Raw genomic sequence first — 10,106 nt, forward strand, 5'->3', positions numbered from 1 at the left:
ACTTGGGGGCATCAACAGAGAGTGTTGTTTCAGTGTACGGATAATTCAATATTTTGCAAAAGATGGTCCAATGATCATATAAGGAAAAAAACAGAAAATGTGATGTGGTAAAAATGTAATTTACTCCATCCTGAAGGAGTGGACACATTTATGTTTTTTGTCTTTTGCGCTATTCCTGGTTTGTCCTACGTAATCTTTTACAAAATTCTCAACCAGTTTACTGGTATGTTTTGGATCATTGTAATATTACAGGTCCAGCTCTGTTGTATTTATTTTTGTATACATGATCTCACATTTTTCAAGCACCCTGTGATACATTTCATGATGATGAGTTGATCAGGTGTTGCTGTCCCACATCATGACACCTCCATCTCAATGCTTCACAGCTGGCATGAGGTTCATTTTTTACCAAAATGCTGTTTATTTAGTTTATGGTAAACATGACTTCAGTTCTAGCTCTCATGAAATTTAAACTTGTGCAGCCACTTTCTCATTGGCATCAGTTACACAGTAGCAAGAGTTTGCTGTGGGTTTATCTCAGGGGTCGGCAACCCAAATTGTTGAAAGAGCCATACTGGACAAAAAAAAACAAAAAACAAATCTGTCTGGAGCTGCAAAAAAGTAAAAGCCTTAGATGAACTCTATCTAAATGAAAAATTGCTGACTCATTTCACTGTGACAGACTGGCGACCTGTCCAGGGTGTACCCCACTTCTCGCCCCAAATGTTCGCTGGAGATAGGCACCCCTCCCAACCTCACTAGGGACAAAGGTGTACAGAAAATAGATGGATGATTCATTTCAGGTGTCTTTATTGAAATCAGTTTTAATACTTAAAACATACCCACTTCATGGCATTAAAAAATACAGTTTTACAGCTTCTAACTTCCAGCAGTACTTGTCCTTCATTTTCCCTCTGACTGGTTCGTAAAATGAGTTTTTCAGCAACAGCCTGTCGGACTGCTAACGCTCAGTTGTGCAGAAAGGATAAATGGTGTTTGTATAAACAAACTTTAAAGTCAGTGATTCAGACACCTTCAATTAGCTGAGGAGACAGAGCAGACATCGAGCTGCAGACACCCCTTGAGCTGCGGGATAAATGAATAAATAAAGGAGTGATATTACTAAGATGCTGTGCATATTCAAAACAAAAAACTCTATCAGAGCACCTGGACCCTCCGACAGCTTATTCTTAGAAAAATGTAAATGATGTTGATAAAAGATACACTTTAACTGCAGTCGCCTGACAGAGCTGAAAGATATTTCTTTGACCAGATCAAGACTTTGACCAGATCAAGACTAGAACTCCTTCACTGGCATGGTGCCTTGCCCCAGTTAACCACTACTTGTTATTTAATCATTTTGCATGCCAGCTCAATTATGAGTGCTCTTATCGACTGCTACACAGTTCATTTCATGACACGGCGTACCTAATTGGCTGAGCTGACACGCTTTGAGAGAGTAAGTGTAAAATTCCTGCCAAATGGGGTTTGCGTTCATGTCTGCAAACCCCGTAGGAATTGAATCAGAGGGGAGAGAAAAGAGAGTAAGTGTTTAAATACAGGGATATGTCCTGTTTAATACTGAATGCAAAGTAATTTAGAGCATAGCAACTAAAAGAGAGGAATACCAAACTGATTTATTTTTATGTATATGTTCACTGCTGCTGGTCCTCAGGGAAAATAAAGATTAAAAATGGAATTGGACCCATTTGCCAACATTTTCCCCAATTAGGTATTTTAATATTTACCAGCAGGCTTTTCTGCAAGTGTAGCAACATTCTTGTCCTACTGTTAAGAGTGCCAATATATCTAAAGCCACCAAACACATTAGGCTTGAAGCCAATGAACAGATCAATTTGGGGCCTTGATGAGGATATAACAGAGACAAATCGATGTGCTGGATGTGGAGTGGGCTGCTGGAAAAGCAATGGAGTGTTTCAGTGCGTATAATAAAAGCTGACGTAAAAGGATCACAGGTTTTTGGCATGTGAACTGTGTGTACTTTTTACTTCTTTTTTTAACCTATTTTGATAATACACATTGTATTTTGTTTTAGTTTTATTCCATTTTTTTCTGTTTTGCATTTCAACAGAATTTATAACCTTTACTCTTTTTTGTTCTGAATAAAATAGTCAAAGTATTTTATTGGGATTTTATGTGATAGACAAACTACAAGTGGTGAATGATTGTGAAGAGGAAGAAAAAATAATAGTTTGTTGGATTGAGAGCGATTATGAAAAAGCAATTTTCACATCCCAATTTTTTTTATTTGATATTGGTTTGGACTTTGACTAGACCATTTTAACACTTGAATATTCTTTGATCAAAATCAGCTCTTTGTGGGCTGTATGTTTGAGTCCATTACTGTCTCCATTTCTGTCTGTGTAACATGTTCAAATGTATTTGGTACAACTTAGCCAGGCGGCAACACAAAGCACTGAATAGTTTGCAGGAAGATGTTCCTGGGTTTTATTCACAGTCAGAAGCTGTGAATGAAATTTGCTGAGTTTGCATGTTCTTTCCATACAAGTATGGATTTTCTGTCAGCAGTCTCATTTCCTGAGAACCATAACATGCATGCAAGGGTGACTCTAAACTTTTCTTTCATATTAGTATGTTTGTCTCAAATCACGATAAACTTTTACCTGTGGTAGAAATGCACCAGAGCTCCTGCAATCCTGAATGGATGAAGTAGGTATAGAAGATAGATGAAAAGAAAATCTGGCATACCTATTAGGATTTAAAAGAACGTCCTTGGTTAAAACATTAGGTTTTACATTTAAACAATTAAATTAAATCTTCTTTATATTAGGTTTCTGTTGCCATTTTGCTGGCGACTCTCTACATCCCTTTGAGCGATAACAGTGACCTCGTCCCAGAGTGCAGCGAAAGAAACCAATGACCTTTTCATTGCCTGTCATGTTCTGAAGATGCTCATATTTACACACAGCATAGGCACAAAGTATTGCACAAATGAACACATAAAAGCATGTTACTTGCAGCTCCAAACACTGAATTTCATGGCTGTGCACACAAGTTAATCTGCTCACAGGAAGAGCTATAAATTATGAAATATGAAGCTGAAGCAGTTCGCGTTTAATGGAACATAATCTCTCTCCATAAAGCTGGAAATGTAACAAAGTATGACGATACCAACACGACTGCAGATGCAGCACTGACTGAATGCAGCACTGTCTGAATGCATGAAGCACTTTTTTGTCCAGCCATTTCAAAACTATCCCCACGCAAAAGAGGAACTGTGTGAAAAAAAAAGATATGTTGTACACCATTATGTTATTAAGGACTTTTTTTGTTGGGGTAGAAGGAAATTATTCCCTCTCCTTGTATGTAGGTTTGTCACATGCAAAAAGAAAGTGTTTGTGCTTTAATCTAGATAAAGGGACAAAACAAGTGCTCTGAAAGCAATTTATCCTTCAGATTTCCTTTGTTTCTGTCGCACGTGTTTGAACATGTAAGAAAAAAGCCAAATTTCTGATGCTAATGCTATACTTTTTTTCCCTTACTTGTGCAAATAATAATTTTAAAACAACTTCTTGTATTTTTCAGGTTGTCTTTTTCTGATGCTAGAATTAGTTTGATGGCCCAAATGTGTTTGACAAAAAGGGAGAAAGAAAAAACAACTGTAAAGAAGTAAATGATGTTTCATATCACTTTGTGTTTTTTACAGTTCCTAAGTGTTTGTGCTGTAATTTAGAGACCTTAGGTCCACAAAATGTGGTTAAAAGAAAGTGCAAAGGTTGGGAAACCATTTGTCTCCTTTGTAAAATAAGACACCAATAAAAAACACTGCAAAATGTATGATAAATTACACGATTGAGTTTAACCTTCTACATTTGAAACAAATAGTTTTTAAACATATCTAATCTCTGCAACGAGTTAATTACTACATTAAAAGACTATTTCTTTAAAGTTGATGAGCTGTAGCTCATATTAGAGTCTCAAAGGAAACTGGTTTCTGTAAATGGACCCTTATGAACACCTGTCTCCTTCTGTTAATGTTTTTACACTGAGCTTTCTTATTCTTTGATGACAATTTAAACAGTTTTTATTTTATATGTTTATATTTCTATGTTTATTCTTCTCTTCCTGCCCGTCTTCCATTACAAAAAAAATAAAAAATCTGTGAGCTGGCGCAGCCTCATTTTGAATCCGTTTGATGTTTTAATCTACTTAATCTTTTTTTCCACAGCCACGCCATCACATTTCCTCTTCCTTTCCTTCATGGTGTTGATTTTCAGTGTCACTCTCAGCTACAATATACGTATAACCCACATTATCTCTTATCAGCCTTCTAAGTGTTTTGCCCACTTGTGCTTCTGTTGACGAGTTCCTTCCTTAATTATACGGTGCCGTCTGATCGCTTGCTGCTTCCTGTTGTTTTGCGAGCAACAGTCACAGAAAGGATTATTTCTCTTTAGTCATCTTGGGCAAAACATCAAAGAGATGCCGCCGAGTGGGATAAGAATAGAAAACTGCTGCTATTTATAAATTGCTTCAAATAATGCCTGCAAGCTGAAACAAGAGCAGAGTGTCGGGTTTATTCACAAACACACAGTCGCACATCTCTTTGCCCAAACTACAGACACAGCATGACTCGATTCTATCATTTTAATGATTCTTTAAATAAACTGCGTTTATAATTTATTGCTGACTCATCTCAGATTATAATTTTAAAGTTGACACACTGAAATCCAATCATCTCTTCCACGGTGAATTATGGTCTTTATGGAATAACTTTGATTGCTTTTAGAGCTTCACTTGTCCTCAAACAACACACACACCCACCCACCCACCCCAACACACTTTTATCACTGACAGCTGACTGATGCTGGCCTCATGAAGAACAGTGATCTTCCTTAATTAAACATGACATGTCACAGAGAAGCAGGAGGGAGCGAGGCAGCAAAAGGATAGATAATTGAGCAGAAAAAGGTGGTCTGATGGGGATGAAGCTGAAAGTGGAGCAGCGGATAAGTGGGGGGAGCGAAAGAGAATAAAATAGAAAAAGACACTGAAGGGACAGATGGAAGGACGAGAAGAAAGGGAGTAAGAGTAAAGGAGGAGGTGAAATGAGAGGAGGTCAGAGTGTATTGATCTTGACATGTCTCTCCTGCAGCGGGTCTGACTGAACAAGATCCTGTAAGCCACAACACAAACATGAGGAACACACACTATGCATGAACAAACACACACGCAAACACGCAAACATCTCCTCAGACTTACTTACCTATTTGTCTTACTAGTAAGCTATCTGCCTCTGACCACAAATATACATTTGGAAGCAGATGTGTACATTACCTGTCTAGAAGGAAACATAACACTTTCTGTCATGTTCTGAAATTAAATCACACTAAGCTTCTCTTATTTTTAGTCCGTTTATATCCATAAAATTCATAGGAATGTTTAACCGTTGTATACTGTTCAGGAAAGAGATGGGCTCTGAGTTCAAGAAATCAACGTGGTTCAATGAAAAATGATAAAAGAGTATCATCGACCCAAGTTAAACCAGTCTGGTATTTTGGAAGGCCATTTAGTGAGGAAGAAGTAATTGGTTCACAGGGAAAAAAATAAAAGTTGGACTATGGTTTACAAAAATCTTAATGTCTGGGAACATAAAACTAAACTAAACTGTGAATATCTTTACTGTAATGGTTACTGGTGAATATGAAAAATGAAGAACACTATTCTAACTATGAAGTACGAAGGTAACAACATCATATAAAGTGGAGGTGATTTTCTACAGGAGGAAAGGCTGGTGCACTTTACAAAACAGCTGAAATCAAGAAGAGAGAATGTTATGAGGAAATATTAAAGCAACATCCCAACACTTCAGCCAGGAAGTCAAACATTTAGCACAAACTGGTCTTATAACTGGTTAATGATCCAAAGCAGTTTTTGGAGTTGCCATCCCAAATCCCTGATCTCAGTCCTACAGAGCTGAAAAGTTATGCATGAGCAAGGCTGGATGCAAACCAGACTCAGTTTCTCCAATTCAGTCAAGAGGAATGGCCCAAAAATCCATGGATACCAAAAATCTTTGACACAAGTCATACACTTTAAAATACATTTTCACTTAATACGAAGAAAACATAAGTAAACTGACTTTAGATCAAATAAAACTTGCTGAAATGAATAGCGCATAATTGTGAAAGTATGAAGAGACAGTGGTAGGACGCTTCACCTGGGCATGAATAACAGATTTAAACCTTTGTGTTATTCTAACCGTAATCTAATAAAACAAGACAAGCTCTTCTCTTTCCTTCCTTCCTTCTGACACTGCTTGGTAATCCCGTTAAGAACATGCTTTATTTCATTTCACTTCATTTCTTTTTCAGGGTTTTGTAGCACTGGTGTCTTTTATTCATTACTAACTAGAAAAGAGGAACAGTGGGAAGAGAAACAGAAAACATGCAGTAAACGGACCAGAAATCAAACCCAGGACTCATATAGAGCGTCTACCATCAGTCATGTGACACACCAGTTGAAATTCCTTTAATCTTGTATTCCAACTTGTATTCAAAGAGCTGTGCATACAAGATTACCGGTACATAAATAAATAAACTGCACAAAGATTCAAGCTTGATTCTTCTGCAATTTGTGTGTAAGTTAGTAATATGAAGGTGTTGGAAAATATGTCTATTTAGGTCAAAAATCTAACTTGACATTTTCCTTTCCGCCAAAGATATATTGGCTGGCAAAATATGCTGTTTCATGTTGCATTTAAGGGCCTAACTGCTCTAAATCCTACTGCCTTTATGATTTATTCTCTTTTATTCATTTTAGGAATTACAACAAAGTCGAATATTGGGGCAAAAAAATGTTACATGCAGACAAAAAAACCCAAAAAACTTCAGATTTAATAATATTCAGTTAATTATAATGATTGCTGCATTTGAAGATAAGTAAAAAAAAACACACGTTTTCCACTAACTAGAGAACTGCCTCTTTCTAGCCATTTTCAGTATCATAATATCCTGGGTGCTAGTTTAAAAGCCTAGAAAGTTCTTTATACTAGTTATTTTTAAGATATTCAAAATAAAATAAAAACATTGCTGTAGTTTTCACGCTGCTCTGAATAAGATAATTCTTCAGTTCAGTTTTTTCTTAGACCAGAAGATCTAAAAATCTCTAAAAGCCTTAAAAAGCTCTTAAATTATCTATTGGATTTAGATAGAAGTAAAAATTTCGATTCACATACCACTTTTGGTATAAGCCATTCAGCTGGTCAAGCCACATTTTTGTACAATCTCCAATCCCATCTGACTGGACATCCAAACCAGTTTGGTCCAAGATGTCTAAGTCTGAAAATTGGAATGAACAAGTCAAGTCAGACTCACTCCATGCACAATTTTCAAAATGCTAAATCCCATCCGATTCTTCTGATTCCATCTGTTTAATCTAGCGCTGCCACTAATATTTTATCCTGACCTACATACACAGCACAGCAGAATATATAAAATAAGACAGATGATGACACAGTGGAGAGAAAGAAAACTAATTCCAGAGCCGATAGTCTTTACACAATAGAAAGTAGAGAAGTGCTTTTGAGCAGCCGAAGTGTACTGTGACGAGATCAGGATGTCATGAAATATGTAGGAAGGAGCAGCTTAGCACCGGAACACAAAGCCATTAGAGAAAGCCCAGGAAAATGCAGTCAGCTAGAAACATAAATGTCCATTTCTTGATAATTCAGACAAATGCACACACCTGGTTAAAAGCCCTAAAACCCATTTCAAAGTGCATTTCAGCATCTCCTGGTGACAGTCCACACTTTCATGTTTTCTGATGTGTACACACACCTTAATACTTTTCTGAGTATTCAAAGAGACAAACACACAAGTGTTTCGGTGTTTTGTGAACACCAAAACACATTATCTGTTTCACACTCTGCTCCATCCATTTTTCTTTGTGCATAAAAGGCTGTTTTTTAAATCATTGATTGGGTACAGGCAGAGTATCACAAAGATGGTTAGCATGACACGGAGCGAGGCTGTTTAGTCATCCAGAGTGAAACAACAATGCTGATGTAGGCAACTACTTCTGAGACAAAGTGCTGCACTTACAGATTGAGCCATTTACAAAAAAATACGCAACTGCGCTAAAAGATCCCGAAACATCAACCAGCAGCATGCACTTTCATGGATTTTTTCAGTTTCACAAAACTTTAGATAAATGTTGAGGGCATATGCGTTTAATGCTCTCAACAATTTTCTTCTGGTTTTTCAGCCACTTTTTAGATCCCATTTGTCTGTTACTTTTACAGAAAGTTATACATGCAGGCTGAAAAATATACGTTCCTACTGGCTACTATTTGAATAAAGGTCCTTTAATAAGCTGTACATCAAATACATGCTTTCTTTAGCCATCAACAAGCTCCACTGGCAAAATTCTGTCAGGAAATTTGGCAGCTGCTCTAGGCAGGGCTGACAGACTTTCTTTTAAAATGTTGTAGCCTGCTATATCTGTCCCAGAACCAGTTTTAAGTATTTACTGTAGTTCCGCTGTTGAAACATCCTGTTGTGTCTTGTTTTAACTAGTAGTTATCAAATAGTAGTTGGGGTATTTCTGCATGCAATTTGATATGTATGTATAATTTCAACCAATTTGTGATTAGAGAAAATTCATGAAAAATTCTAACTTGTACACCCAAATTTTGTTGTTTTATGTTATATGTTGTTGAATCATTCCAGCTTGGAAAGAAAAGCAGCTCAAGGAAATAAGTACAATTCCAAAATTTATGACATTTATACTTATGATGAATGTATGTAAACTTGTAAGCACCAGTGTTTGTTATCAGCTGGTAACCAGACTTAAGGATAAAAAAAACCCTCACTGATCTCAGCTGGAGAAAAAAGCTGCAGTTCTGGAACATACTGCAACCTGAAACTAAACACTATCACTGGCCACACCTTAATTCACTCGAATGCTTTCATACTGATGATTGTCTTTCAGCAACAGCAGTAGCAGGTACGAAATTGAGACAAATTAGATGCGAATCTTGTGAACTCTCAGACTCCACAAGCAGCTGCATTTAAAATGAAAATAAAATGGAAATAAACTCAGATGAGATCCATATAACTTGAGTAAGAGAGAAATATAAAGTAAATCACATAAAATAAAGTCCAAAGATTTGTACCTTAAAATAAAACAAAGCAAAATTCATTTCTTCTGAGAGCTTTATGATCACTTTCTTAGATTTAGTAGTAAAATTTATCACATCGGGTGCCTAAATCACAGAAGTAAACATCAGCCTTCCACCAATCCAACTTTATTTGGATATTTGAAATGAACAACCCCTAAATATATATTTCCCACCAATCCCATGGAGCTCCATCATGTCTTTTTTTACGATGAACCAAAGTTCATTATAACTTCTCTCACTGTGACTCACATTAATATTTCTCATCACAAATGCATGTCTCTCTTTAGTGTATAGAGCAAAGAGAACCAATCCACAGTCAATTTCAAACTGCAGGACAGATGCGCGCATATGCTGTTCCTCCAAGTAAACATCATGATATGGGGATAGTGATATTCACCATAAGGGTAGACTACTGTTGCAGTCTCATTCTAGCCTCTTGTCTGTGTGTACAAATAAAATTGATAGTAATATCAACAAGGTTTTCATTCCTCTACCTGGATGGTGCAGGAGATCTCGGAGTCGTCCAGTAATCGGATCGTGCAGAGGACCTCCTGGTCCAAGGAGCGGATGCTGGGGCTGCGAAACCGGAGCATTTTCATTGTTGGCTCGGTGTCGGTTTCAGCTCCTCATGTCAGTGGCTCCAAGTGCGAAACAGATGCAAAAAACGTGTAAAAAACACACCGAGGGGGTCACGCTTTACGCACGGCATAACATGTGTCCGTCTGGTCTCGTCACCCCTTGAACCGCCCTTGGAGATGAATGGATGGATGAATGGATAGATGGATGGATAAGAGAATGGATGGATGCGACAGAGCGGGAGGGAAGAGGGCTTGTATCCGTCTGCTCTCTGTGTGGCCCGCTTATTGATCTCCAGGAGAGATGATGGCTTTTCTCCTCTCCCTCACTCTCTCACTCTCTCTCCGTCTGGTTTAACCCTGCTTCC

General features: G+C 37.4%; 1 protein-coding gene across 7 annotated transcripts in view; it reads right to left on the reverse strand.

Annotated features, from left to right (window-relative positions):
* frmd3 (FERM domain containing 3) overlaps positions 1-10,106 on the reverse strand; it is a 50,530-nt gene extending 40,424 nt beyond the window's left edge. For 2 of the 7 annotated variants that reach the window (XM_032578842.1, XM_032578841.1), the window contains exon 1: positions 9,658-10,104. In XM_032578842.1, coding sequence (XP_032434733.1) covers positions 9,658-9,762 — 105 coding nt within the window. In that variant the 5' untranslated portion in view covers positions 9,763-10,104. Of the gene's footprint in view, positions 1-9,657 lie in introns of all 7 variants that reach the window. The other 5 variants (XM_032578845.1, XM_032578844.1, XM_032578843.1 and 2 more) reach the window with 4 other exon arrangements.

The sequence above is a fragment of the Xiphophorus hellerii genome, chromosome 12 (assembly GCF_003331165.1).
Source record: "Xiphophorus hellerii strain 12219 chromosome 12, Xiphophorus_hellerii-4.1, whole genome shotgun sequence".
In the NCBI taxonomy this organism is placed as follows: Eukaryota; Metazoa; Chordata; class Actinopteri; order Cyprinodontiformes; family Poeciliidae; genus Xiphophorus; species Xiphophorus hellerii.